The sequence below is a fragment of the Haematobia irritans genome, chromosome 1 (genome assembly GCF_050003625.1).
Source record: "Haematobia irritans isolate KBUSLIRL chromosome 1, ASM5000362v1, whole genome shotgun sequence".
Taxonomy (NCBI): Eukaryota; Metazoa; Arthropoda; class Insecta; order Diptera; family Muscidae; genus Haematobia; species Haematobia irritans.
In genome coordinates this window covers 158,839,294-158,853,417 of record NC_134397.1, presented here as the reverse complement: position 1 = coordinate 158,853,417, position 14,124 = coordinate 158,839,294, and the positions used below count along the sequence as shown (strand labels likewise).

The 14,124-nt window shown below is 29.4% G+C and overlaps 1 protein-coding gene across 1 annotated transcript in view; it reads left to right on the top strand.

Moving 5' to 3' along the window:
* The first annotated feature begins 3,327 nt into the window (after window positions 1-3,327).
* Sox100B overlaps window positions 3,328-14,124 on the top strand; it is a 158,056-nt gene continuing 147,259 nt past the window's right edge. The window contains exon 1 of the mRNA XM_075292039.1: window positions 3,328-3,829. Coding sequence (XP_075148154.1) covers window positions 3,606-3,829 — 224 coding nt within the window. The 5' untranslated portion in view covers window positions 3,328-3,605. The remainder of the gene's footprint in view (window positions 3,830-14,124) is intronic.

Below are 14,124 nucleotides of genomic sequence, written 5' to 3'. Positions count from 1 at the left end.
TTTTGACAAAATTTTTTATAAAAGTAAAATTTTGACAAAATTTTCTATAAAAATAAAATTTTGGCAAAATTTTCTATAGAAATAAAATTTTGACAAAATTTTCTGTAAAAATAAAATTTTGCCAAAATTTTCTATAGAAATAAAATTTTGAAAAAAAATTTTCTATAGAAATCAAATTTTGACAAGAAATAAAATAATATTTCTATATAAATAAAACTTTGACAAAATTTTCTATAGACATAAAATTTTTACAAAATTTTCTATAGAAATACAATTGTGACAAAATTTTCTATAGAAATAAAATTTCGACAAAATTTTGTATAGCAATAAAATTTTGACAAAATTGTCTATAGCAATAAAATTTTGACAAAATTGTCTATAGAAATAAAATTTTGAAAAAAAATTTTCTATAGAAATAAAATTTTGACAATATGTTCAAAGAAATAAAATAATATTTCCATATAAATAAAATTTTGACAAAATTTTCTATAAACATAAAATTTTTACAAAATTTTCTATAGAAATACAATTGTGACAAAATTTTCTATAGAAATAAAATTTCGACTCAATTTTCTATAGAAATAAAATTTTGACAAAATTTTTTTCAAAATTTTCTATAGAAATAAAATTTTGAAAAAAAATTTCTATAGAAATAAAATTTTGACAATATGTTCTAAGAAATAAAATAATATTTCTATATAAATAAAATTTTGACAAAATTTTCTATAGTTATAAAATTTTTACAAAATTTTCTATAGAAATACAATTGTGACAAAATTTTCTATAGCAATAAAATTTTGGCAAAATTTTCTATAGCAATAAAATTTTGACAAAATTTTCTATAGAAATTAAATTTTCAAAAAAATTTTCTATAAAAATAAACTTTCAAAAAAATTTTCTATAGAAATAAAATTTTCAAAAAAATTTTCTATAGAAATAAAATTTTGACAATATGTTCTAAGAAATAAAATAATATTTCCATATAAATAAAATGTTTACAAAATTTTCTATAGAAATACAATTGTGACAAAATTTTCTATAGAAATAAAATTTCGACTCAATTTTCTGTAGAAATAAAATTTTGACAAATTTTTCTACAGAAGTAAAATTTTGACAAAATTTTCTATAGAAATAAAATTTTGGCAAAATTTTCTATAGAAATAAAATTTTGACAAAATTTTCAATTCCATTCAATTCGGAGTCCTCGGAGTCCTCGGAGTCCTCTCATTGATGTGGCTCTTCCAATTAAATTTCCTGTCAAAGGTTACTCGGTTTGATATATTGCACAATTTTAGTCGTTCTTGTACATCTCCGGATTAACATTCCGGGATATATTTGATCACATGCAGCACACTTCTACTACCCTGCAAGCATTTGGGTGTTTGTTTTATCGTCCTTCACCAAAATGCCACTACTTCCAATTGCCAGAAAGTTTACTGATAGTAACATATGAAGCACAAGAACAATTCAACTATTGCTTGGGGTGTTTCTGTTTCGAAACAAATTCGACTCTAACAGAGATCAAAACTCTACAATTAAACTCCTTAAATCGACTGAGTTTTTTTTTAAATAACACCTCATAGAGGGTATAAAAAGCCACACTGAAAAACAGTGAAAAAAACAGGAAAAAATTTTGGTTAATTTTAGAAATTTTAGATAATTACTAGAAAAGTTTAACTAAACGCTGACATCACGCCGATATCACAAAAATAAGTAAATAATTTTCGACAAATTGAAGAAAATACATTAGACATTTAATACATTTTACTTGTTAAGAAAATTTTGTAATTTGAGGGAAAAAGTTGGTGTTCAAAATTGCAAGAATGTCTTTAGTTCCCTACAAAGTTCAAGATGTGCGCATTTATAGTAAAATTTACAAAATTAAAGAAATAATGAACTATTTTGTGAGAAATACGAATTTAGTAAATTTTTATGCTTAATTTGTATATAATTTTTTCCTGTTTTTTTAGTTCATTTAATTAACGTACGCAAAAAAATGCTAAAGACAGGGAAACTTTCTCCAAATATAATAATTGCATGAACTAAAATATAGTTAAATTGTCTTTAGAGAAATACTTTTTTTGAGTGCAAGTTCTTCCACAAAGAGATTCTGATTGAAGATCATTTCAGTTAAAATTTTTGGTATTCGTCTTTCGGCAAAGTTCATAAATATTATTTAAATATATTTAAGATGCAGTCTATGGTTGTATAAGTTACTCTCTTCTGCTGCCGTCTCAGAGCGTAATTTGGTGTGTTTTTGGGAAGTTTCAGAATTTTTTAAGAAAAATCTTTGCAGCTTATAAACTTCATCAAAATAGGCAATTCGAAGTTGAAAGTTTTATCTTCCATGACTACTTTGATACAATTTCGAGAGAAAATGTTTGCAGGGTACGAATGCAAAAATGTTGCAAGAACATGTGTTGATATTTTACTGTATGATGCTGATGCTGATGAAAATTTAAATGCAGGTACTGATTTAATAGTTGGTTGCCTTTTGTTGAACATGTGGATTGTAAATTAGTTCTAGGTATTTACAAATATTCAAAGTGACTTTATCTACCCTCTTTTTCTACATTAACTTATTTGTATCGATTCTTAAAACTAAACACGGTTATACCATAAATGTGTCAAATGCATGTATCTTCTCCAGAGTAAAAAATTCAAAGAGCTATTTCTTGCATATCTCTTCTCTTCAATTCTCGAATTATAGTTCGCATGTATGTGTGAAATATGTATATATGTGTCTCTTATTTATGATAGCAACACCACATTTGCGTTGCTTACAATGCCGAGGGATATCCAATGGCTTGACTACCATCGCCTTTATGCCTACTTGCCTTCTGCCTAACTGGACTGTGTAGGTGTGTTGTAGAGAGCGTGCATGTGTGAAAATTGCGTCCATTGATATTTTTATGTGGATACAAGCTGAGCCCCACCAAAGTACCGTATACTTTGCCAAGCTGAGGGAAAAACACCAGAAAACGATCAAAACATATATTTGATCGGCAACAACCACTGCTGAACCATGCGTTGAGTGGTGGGTGGGGGTTATGGTGGTGTGGAATGTGTGTTTGTGTTAATTTGTTGGTACACTCGGGCTCGTTAGCAGATTTACGACTTTGTCTGATTTGATTCGGCTTGAATTGTTTAAACCTATGGGGCTTCGTTGTCGTCGCATGTAGAGGGATGGCATGGCAGGGTCTTCGTAGCTTCTTTAACTAACGAACTTGTTGCTCGTCGTTGGTGTTTCGTGTTGTTTGGTGGGGAGATCTAATTTGTCCTCAAGATCAGTGAAATTAGTTTTCTTTGAGGTTTGACGTGCGCGGTACATTTTTAAGCTAAACCAGCTACCGAACGGGATTTCAAAAATTTGTTTTTGTGTTTCTAAACAATGAAAGAGAAACGACTAAAATAAGTGCAGTGCCGTCGGAAATTTAAAAAAAGCAAACAACTCAAACCCATTATTTATTGCAAGAAAATTTTAAAAAGAGCAATATTTTTGTTTTTCAAGCAACCTCCCCTTTTGTGGTGGTCATAGTGGTGTCAAATTTCCATATCCTTTAACGTTGATGTAAAAACAAATTTGTATTGTGTTCTAGTGTTCCATGAATACCATGGCTACGGATACCAGTCCAGTGGAAACAAACAAAAATCCACAACGTGTCAAACCTGTGGAAACATTGGTTTTGGCAAATATTGCCTTAAAAGCCGAACAAAAACGTCTCAGTGGTGAATGCGGCATAGCTCGCAAGGAAGATGAAAGAATAACCAGTGCGGTTATGAAAGTTTTAGAAGGATACGATTGGAATTTGGTACAAGCCTCGGCCAAGTAAGTGGTTTCCTGTTCCTGTTATGTTTAGTTTACCATAAGAAAGGGGAGACAAGAGAGACAAGAGTTTTGGTGAGTGTATTTATCCACCATAATACAATGTATATTGTGGAAGGTCTGCTTACCAAAGGATAAAATACAAAAAAAGGAACATGTTTGAAATTTTTCTTAACCTTATTTCGTGGAAAAACCTTTATTTTTGCAACGAGGGAAAGTGTTAAAATTCCTAGTAAGGAAGGTCATTGTTATATTCTCTAATAGATTGCATAGATATTTGCCTAATATAATAAATTAAGCAACATAGAGTTTAGAACAAAAAAATTTACATAATATTAAAAACAAATTTGTTTAAAAAAAGAATTAATTAAATGAAAGCTTATTATCCTCCCCTTAATTTTGCTTACAATACTTTTAGGATTCTCATCATTGAAATATTTTTCGAAATCTAAGGAAAAGTATTTTCGCACTGAAGACAGTATTTACGGGATATTAAAGATTACGCAATCTAAATTTAAGAAAGCGCAATTTACAAATTATTAACGACATTTTTTTAAATAATGGTATTTTAATTAAAAAAAAAAGAATATTTTAAATTTAGGACAAAAAGTTTGGACATTTTCGTCCCTCCGTTAAAGCCGTACGTCTATGAACTAAGGCAATTTTTTCTTAAAGTAAAGAAACAAATTTTTGATTTAAAGAAATCGTCCTTAATTTAACAGACATATTAAATCTTTAGATTTAAGATAAAGACATTCTTGCAATTTTGAACTCCAATTTCTTCAATCCACTTTAACTAGATTTCAACTGTCATTTTCCTTATAATATTCCTTATAAATTTCATATTCCTTATAAATGTAGGATTTCAAATCCAGCCTAATGTGTATGAGGTATAAAACAAAATAATTGTTTTCCTGTAAAAATAAGTAAACTTGGTTTCACGATGGACTTTTTTCTGTACAAACAACCATATTTAATTTAAATATGGTATCTGCTCAACATTTCGCATTTGATTAGAGTATGAAAATCTAATTCCTTATTTTCATTTATTACAAACCCTATTGAAGTATTCTAGGAAATGGTATACAACAGAAACGTAATTTAGTTTGTGGTCTGCATGGGGTAATTCAATAAAAGCAAAATCAAGGATTTCATGAGAGAAAAACAAACACATTGCTTTAATTGATGTTAGTTCTGAGAAAATTTGTTTATTATGTTAACACCAGCCCTAAGAACTAATTCGAAAAAGGAGAATTCGATTTGTAAACACGGTTATCACACACGAGCCAAAAATAATCTACCAAAATTTGGAGAAAATTCTATCAAAAAAATACCAAACAAATTTTGTTCACATTTTATTTCTATAGAAATTTTTGTCAAAATTTTATTTTTATAGAAAATTTTGTCAAAATTATATTTCTATAGAAAATTTGTCAAAATTTTATTTCTATACATTTTTTTTTCAAATTTTTATTTGTATAGAAAAATTTTGTCAAAATTTTATTTCTATCGAAAATTTTGTCAAAATTGTATTGCTATAGAAAATTTTGTCAAAATTTTATTGCTATAGAAAATTTTGTCTAAATTTTATTTCTATAAAAATTTTGTCAAAATTTTATTTCTATAGAAAATTTTGTCAAAGTTTTATTTCTATAGAAAATTTTGGCAAAATTTTATATTTATTTTGTCAAAATTTTACTTCTATAGAAAATTTTGTCAAAATTTTATTTCTATAGAAAGTTTTGTCAAAATTTTACTTCTATAGAAAAGTTTGTCAAAATTATATTTATATAGAAATATTATTTTATTTCTTAGAACATATTGTCAAAATTTTATTCCTATAGAATTTTTTTTTTAATTTTTTTTTCTATAGAAAAATTTTTCAAAATTTGATTGCTATAGAAAATTTTGTCAACATTTTATTGCTATAGAAAATTTTGTCAAAATTTTATTTCTATAAAAATTTTGTCAACATTTTATTTCTATAGAAAATTTTGTCAAAATTTTATTTCTATAGAAAATTGAGTCGAAGTTTTATTTCTATAGAAAATTTTGTCACAAATGTATTTCTATAGAAAACTTTGTAAAAATTTTATATCTATAGAAAATTTTGTCAAAATTATATTTATATAGAAATATTATTTTATTTCTTAGAACATATTGTCAAAAGCTTATTCCTATAGAAATTTTTTTTTTAATTTTTTTTTTCTATAGAAAAATTTTTCAAAATTTGATTGCTATAGAAAATTTTGTCAACATTTTATTGCTATAGAAAATTTTGTCAAAATTTTATTTCTATAAAAATTTTGTCAACATTTTATTTCTATAGAAAATTTTGTCAAAATTTTATTTCTATAGGAAATTTTGTCAAAATTTTATTTCTATAGAAAATTTTGTAAAAATTTTATGTCTATAGAAATTTTTGTCAAAATTTTATTTATATAGAAATATTATTTTATTTCTTAGAACATATTATTTCTATAGATTTTTTTTCAAAAATTTTATTTCTATAGAAAATTTTGTCAAAATTTTAATGCTATAGAAAATTTTGTCAAAATTTTAATGCTATAGAAAATTTAGTCTAAATTTTATTTCTATAAACATTTTGTCAAAATTTTATTTCTATAGAAAATTTTGTCAAAATTTTATTTCTATAGGAAATTTTGTCAAAATTTTATTTCTATAGAAAATTTTGTCGAAATTTTATTTCTATAGAAAATTTTGTCAAAATTTTATTTCTATAGAAAATTTTGTCAAAATTTTATTTCTATAGAAAATTTTGTCACAATTGTATTTCTATAGAAAATTTTGTGTCTATAGAAAATTTTGTCAAAATTTTATTTACATATAACTATTATTTTATTTCTTAGAACATATTGTCCAAATTTTATTTCTATAGGATTTTTTTTTCAAAGTTTTATTTCTATAGAATTTTTTTTTTTAAATTTTATTTCTATAGAAAATTTTTTTCAAAATTTTATTTCTATAGAAAATTTTTTCAAAATTTTATTGCTATAGAAAATTTTGTGAAAATTTTATTGTTATAGAAAATTATGTCAAAATTTTATTGCTATAGAAAATTTTGTCTAAATTTTATTTCTATAAAAATTTTGCCAAAATTTTATTTCTATAGAAAATTTTGTCAACATTTTATGTCTATAGAAAATTTTGTCAAAATTTTATTTCAATAGAAAATTTTGGCAAAATTTTATTTCTACAGAAAATTTTGTCGAAATTTTATTTCTATAGAAAATTTTGTCAAAATTTTATTTCTATAGAAAATTTTGTCAAAATTTTATTTCTGTAGAAAATTTTGTCAAAATTTTATTTATATGGAACATTTTGTCAAAATTTGTTTCCCAAAATTTTATTGCTATAGACATTTTGTGAAGAAATTTTAGTTGGAGAGGAATAACTTGCAAAATCTACCAAAACATCAAGAATTCTACCAATCTACCAAACAGTAAAAAATCTACCAATTTTGGTAGAATTCTACCAACTGTGGCAACCGTGTTTGTATATCAAATTGGCTTCAGTGAAGCAAACGTTAGTCCTCCGTACACACAAAAATTTTTTTTTCTGATTCAATCACGAAATTAATTGATCCAATTAATTTTTAATTGAAATGTCTTCAATCACAGAAATGATAGTATCAATTAAAAAATTAATTGAAGGTCAATTAAAAAGTTAATTGATCCAATTAAAAAATTAATTGATACTATTATTTTGTGATTGATTTTTGTTTCAATTAAAAAATTTGTTGAATCAATTAAATTTTTAATTGAATATTTTTTAAAACTCAATTAAAATTTTAATTGGAAAAATTTTCTTGAAATTTTTTTGTGTGTATATATCGTCCACATCCATTTAAGGTTTCATTTTTGCAACATCTAAAGTTAACTTCTGTCAGAATTTTTCAATATGATATGCAATAGTAGTTCTTGTCGAAAAACAGGACGTCATATGCATGAAGCCATGAATCTCAGGGTAAACACATTTATGTAGATATACACATATCCTTTGGCCACAACATTTCACAATGACTTGTATCTCTGTAAGCAAATTCGTGTATATCAGTATCCATGGTCAGTGGAGGGGGATATGAGAAAGGTTGCTTGCAAAATTTTCCATGAGTAAAGACAACTCATTTTGGACAATGTTGGAGATGAATGTGTGTTTGACGATGAATTTTGTGGCAAAATGCAAACCGTAAATTGAACCTCAACTATGATTGAACGGGAAACATTTTGACAATGTTCTTCATTAAGAATTGAAAAGTGATGTAACCTTTGGAACGGATTTTAAAAATGCAGTAAAACAAAATAAGGATATACACCTTGATTAAACTATTCTTTGGGAAAATAAAATATAGAAGCTTTGTGGAAATAAACTCCATTTGGGTGATGGTCGTCGACCGCAATTCGAATAGAACCCAAGACCAATTGTATGCAAGAGGGACAGGTTAAATATTGCACCAAGCTGCTTTTCATTTCATTCATTCGCTTTAGTGATTTTGATTTTTGAGATATTCTACACTTTGGCATGTTTTAGTGGTAACTTTACTCTCAAAAATGACCCAGGCGGAAAAGTCCAACGGATTGCGATCTGGATATTTTGTTAGACATTATGCGGTAGATATTTTTGGCTCACTTAGTCTATTCACTCCATTGTGATACCACATCCATTGTGATCTCACATCCGATTATATGTTTAGTTCAATGACAAGCACCTCCATTTTATAGTCGAGTGAAACCGCTTAGAGAAGCTTTGAAACACTCAGAAATATCACCGGATTTACTGAGAGTGGAAAATTCCCCACACAAAAACTTTTTGATGTTCGGTCTAGGCTGGGATTTAAGTCATAATCCTTTTGCTAACCATTGTACCATGGAGGCTCCAAAGAAGCAATTCTTGGATGACGCGTGATAAGTGGGATGGTGCTGATCCCTTTTGGAATGTCCGTGGTCTGCGGCCGAAATAATTGTCTGTCCAGGGTTTCTATAAAGTTTTTAGGGCATTTTCCCGATAATGCTTAGTACTAAAATCGTTTCTGCAACATAACTAATATAAGCCTGTATCAATGGGGTCCAAAACACAGGGTTGTTATTTTATTTGTGCGACATAAAATGACTGCCTATTTTTCCGTGCGATTTCAGATTTGCAGCACTATTCGTTTGAAAAAAACTCAAAACAAACACTCCGCAGTTGTTCGGCGCAAATATATGGAGTATAACAGTGTTTCGGCTGAAAACGTGATCTTAGTACTAGGCTCAGAGATGGTTCGAGACACGGTTGCCACTCGAGCTAAAAGTAATCTACCAAAATTTGGAAAAACTTTTACCAAAACACTACCAAACAAAAAAATCTTATTTTGCCAATTTTTTTTTTATAAAAATTTTGTCACTATTTTATTTCTATAGAAATTTTAGTCTTATTTCTATAGTAAATTTTCTCAAACTTTTATTTTTATAGAAAATTTGGTCAAATTTTGTTTTTATAGTAAATTTTGTTGAAATTTTATTTTTATAGAAAATTTTGTCAAAATTTTATTTATATAGAAAATTTTGTCAAAATTTTATTTTTATGGAAAATTTTGTCGAAATTTAATTTTTATAGAAAATTTGGTCAAAATTTTATTTTTATAGAAAATTAGTCATGAGGTATACATACCATTAAATTATAGTTTTTTTTTTTGAAAACTTCTAGTTCCATTATTCTCAAATCAATTGTTAAAACTTTTCCTACTCAACCATATACGTCATGTTTCAAACAAATGTAGAAGGTATTGCCTTTCCATCAAATAGGTTTGTTGGTCTTCCTTGACTTTCAACACTCAAAGTTTATTGCCTAAACTCAACTCAAACTATATTAAAGGACCCTATATGCATGGCAAAGTAATCCTGTGTTTGTATTCATGTAGCACAGTGATATACATTTGTATGCATATGCATACCCGATACATGTACTGCGGCTTTTGCTTTTGTGACACTCAATTCCCTCATACATTCACATTTGAAAGAGTCCTGTACAGGACGTCATACAATTATTGTTGTGTAGGTGTGTCTGTTTGTGTACATGAAGATATACGATGTGTTATTGGTAATTGTATTCTCTTCAGAGAAGAAGAGTACGATAAGTACACACCATCCCCTGCGACTATAGCATGTGTAATTTTAAATTGCTTCAAGGTATGAGTCTTTGCATGTTCAAGGTTGGTTGGCTCACATTGGGCACCACAGGTTGCGAATGTACGTAGATTTACTTTCACCCATACATGCCAATCCATGATATGTACATAAATGTTATTGCATATGTGGCACACCATTATATGTGGGTTTTGTATTGTATGCTTATATCCATGTGCGGTTACAATCACTTGTTTACTTGGCCAAAAGTTCACAATATTTGAGTATTTTTATTTACATTATGGTGTAATTCTTTTTGAAAGTCTTCTCATTGTGTATCCATTCATAAAGGGTCGTGGCAAATACAAAGCAGTTACCATAAATACTTTACAAATCGGTATTGTAATAGGCCGACTTACCGAATTTTCCAAAATTTGAAAAACTAGATTTTTGGACCCTTTATATAAATTTGGGAAAGTCTTGGTTGAAAAAATCCTATTTGCAACAAATGAAACATGGAAAAATTATACCACCATGGTGCAATGGTTAGCATGTCCGCTTTGTATTCAAAGGACATGTGTTCAATTCCAGTTTCGACCGAACACCAAATAGTTTTTCAACGATGATCAGTAATTCTGAGTGTCTCATCAAAAAAAAATGGAAGCGCATCCCGGAATCCACCATCAATTTTTTCCACTTCCAATGTAGTCCTTTTGGACAAGTCCACAAACATTTCTTTTAAAGCGCATCCCTGGATCCCCTATCGATTTTTTCCACTTCAGATGTAGTCCTTTCGGACAAGTCTTAGAAAGTGTGGAATTGAGCCGTTTTAAGAGAAAATCTTAGTGTTGGACAATTAAATTTCGCAAAAAAGAATAGAAAATCAATAAAAACGTAAAAAATTATAAAAAATGAAAAACTTGATCCCCGCTGAGATTTTAACTTGTGTCGTGTGACTTTTTCACTTCCATGGAAGTTCTTTTGAGAAGGTTTTGCAAATTACGATAATTTTTAATTTTTGTTGATTTTTAATGGGAAAATATATTTATATAAAAATATATGCCGAAAAAAAAACAAAATAAAAACTATGTATAACATAAAAAATAATAATTTTTTAGAAAAATATGTGGTATAAAAATTGCCGCCGGTGAAACCGGAACCAGCGTTCTTTATTTTCCCAGCAAACAAATTAGAAAGTTCTTCTAAAGGCACAACTTTAAAAGCTCTTCAAGCTTTCTTTATTTTCCCAGCAAACAAATTAGGAAGTTCTTCTAAAGGCACAACTTTAAATGCCTTTCAAAAAATGTCCTCCCAAAGAAGCTGCACAGCAAGTTCATTTGAGTCAATTTTTTTATTACTCGCTTTTTTCATATTTTTAATGGAAAATTTTAGATTTTGTGTTTCAAATAGGTTCAAAATGAATTAAGAATTAATAATATGATAAAAATTCTTTAAATTTTGCCAAAAAAATGCCAAATCCATTCTAGAAAAATTTCGATTTTTTGAAAATATTTGATGAGACAAGAGTAAGAATACATTACAACTCATAAACATTTTAAGAAGTATTTATTTGTCAAAATATCACAAAATTTCTTAGTTCACATCCAAAACACTGAATTCGCATCGCACCTTAAGAAGTGAATGAATAATAATAAAAAAAAACATCTCTGGAAGTAGTTAGAATGTCATGCCGTGGTGTCTTATTATGAACCTAATACACAAACATTTGAATAGACGTTTTGATGCATCGTGTTCAATGGCGTTTGTGGCTGAGTGTGCTACACTTCTGTTATGGTGCCAACAGACCCAGGTTCAACCCCCGGTAGAAGCGAGTAAGTTTTTCAATTTGTAAAAATTAGATAATAAGAAAATAAAAGTGTAACAAAAAATACTGATAAAAACAAGTATATACGGCCGTAAGTTCGGCCAGGCCGAAGCTTATGTACCCTCCACCATGGATTGCGTAGAAACTTCTACTGAAGACTGTCATCCACAATCGAATAATTTGGGTTGCGGAAACTTGCCGATGTATATAGTATATAGTAATAAAATTTTGACAAAATTTCTATAGAAATAAAATTTTGACAAAAGTTTCTATAGAAATAAAATTTTGACGAAATAAAATTTTGACAACATTTTCTATAGAAGTAAAATTTGGACAAAATATTCTATAGAAATAAAATTTTGACAAAATTTTCTATAGAAATAAAGTTTTGACAAAATTTTCTATAGAAATAAAATTTTGACTAAATTTTCTATAGAACAAAAATTTTGACTAAATTTTCTATAGAACAAAAATTTTGACAAAATCTTCTAAAGAAATAAAATTTTGGTAGATAATTTTTGGCTAGAGTGGCAGAGTATGAACCGATATGGACCAATTTTTGTGTGATTGGGGATCGGCTATATATAACCGATGAGGACCAATTTTGGCATGATTATTAGCGCTCATATACTAACACCACGTTCCAAATTTCAACCGGATCGGATGAATTTTGCTTCTCCAAGAGGCTATATATAATTATGGATCGATATGGACCAAATTTTGCATGGTTGTTAGATACCATATAATAACACCACGTACCAAATTTCAACCGGACCGGATGAATTTTGCTCCTTCAAAAGGCTCCGGAGGACAAATATGGGAATCGGTTTATATGGGGGCTATATACAATTATGGGCCGATGTGGACCAATTTTTGCACAGTTGTCAGAGACCATATACTTACACCATATATCAAATTTCAGCCGGATCGGGTGAAATTTGCTTCTTTTACAGGCTCCGCAAGCCAAATCATGGGATCGGTTTATATGGGGGCTATATATAATTATGGACCGATGTGGACCAATTTTTGCATTGTTGTGAGAGACCATATACAAACACCATGTACGAAATTTCATTTGATCCGGCTGAAATTTGGTACATGGTGTTAGTATATGGTCTCTAACAACCATGCAAAAATTGGTCCATATCGGTCCACTTTTACGTATAGCCCCCATATAAACGGGCCCCCAAATTTGGCTTGCGAGGCCCTAAGAGAAGCAAATTTCATCCGATCTGGCTGAAATTTGGTACATGGTGTTATTATATGGTCTCTAACAACCATGCAAAAATTGGTCTATATCGGTCCACTTTTACGTATAGCCCCCATATAATCGGAACCCCAAATTTGGCTTGCGATTGCTCTAAGAGAAGCAAATTTCATCCGATCCGGCTGAAATTTGGTACATGGTGTTAGTATATGGTCTCTAATGACCATGCAAAAATTGGTCCACATCGGCTTATAATTATATATAGCCCCCATATAAACCGATCCCCAGATTTGAACTCCGGAGCCTCTTAGATGAGCAAAAGTCATCCGATCCGATTGAAATTGGGTACGTGGTGTTAGTATATGGTCTCTAACAACCATGCAAGAATTGGTCCATATCGGTCCATAATTATATATAGCCCCCATATAAACGGACCCCCAAATTTGGATTGCGATTGCTCTAAGGGAAGCAAATTTCATCCGATCCGGCTGAAATTGGGTACATGGTGTTAGTATGTGGTCTCTAAAAACCATGCTAAAATTGGTCCACATCGGTCTATAATTATATATAGCCCCCATGTAAAACGATCCCCACATTTGGCTTGCGGAGCCTCAAAGAGAAGCAAATTTCATCCGATCCGGCTGAAATTTGGTACATGGTGTTGGTATATGTTCTCTAATGACCATGCAAAAATTGGTCCACATCGGCCCATAATTATATATAGCCCCCATATAAACCGATCCCATGATTTGGCTTGCGGAGCCTCTAAGAGAAGCAAATTTCATCCGATCCGGCTGAAATTTGGTACATGGTGTTGGTATATGTTCTCTAATGACCATGCAAAAATTGGTCCACATCGGCTTATAATTAGATATAGCCCCCATATAAACCGATCCCCAGATTTGAACTCCGGAGCCTCTTAGATGAGCAAAAGTCATCCGATCCGATTGAAATTGGGTACGTGGTGTTAGTATATGGTCTCTAACAACCATGCAAGAATTGGTCCATATCGGTCCATAATTATATATAGCCCCCATATAAACGGACCCCCAAATTTGGATTGCGATTGCTCTAAGGGAAGCAAATTTCATCCGATCCGGCTGAAATTGGGTACATGGTGTTAGTATGTGGTCTCTAAAAA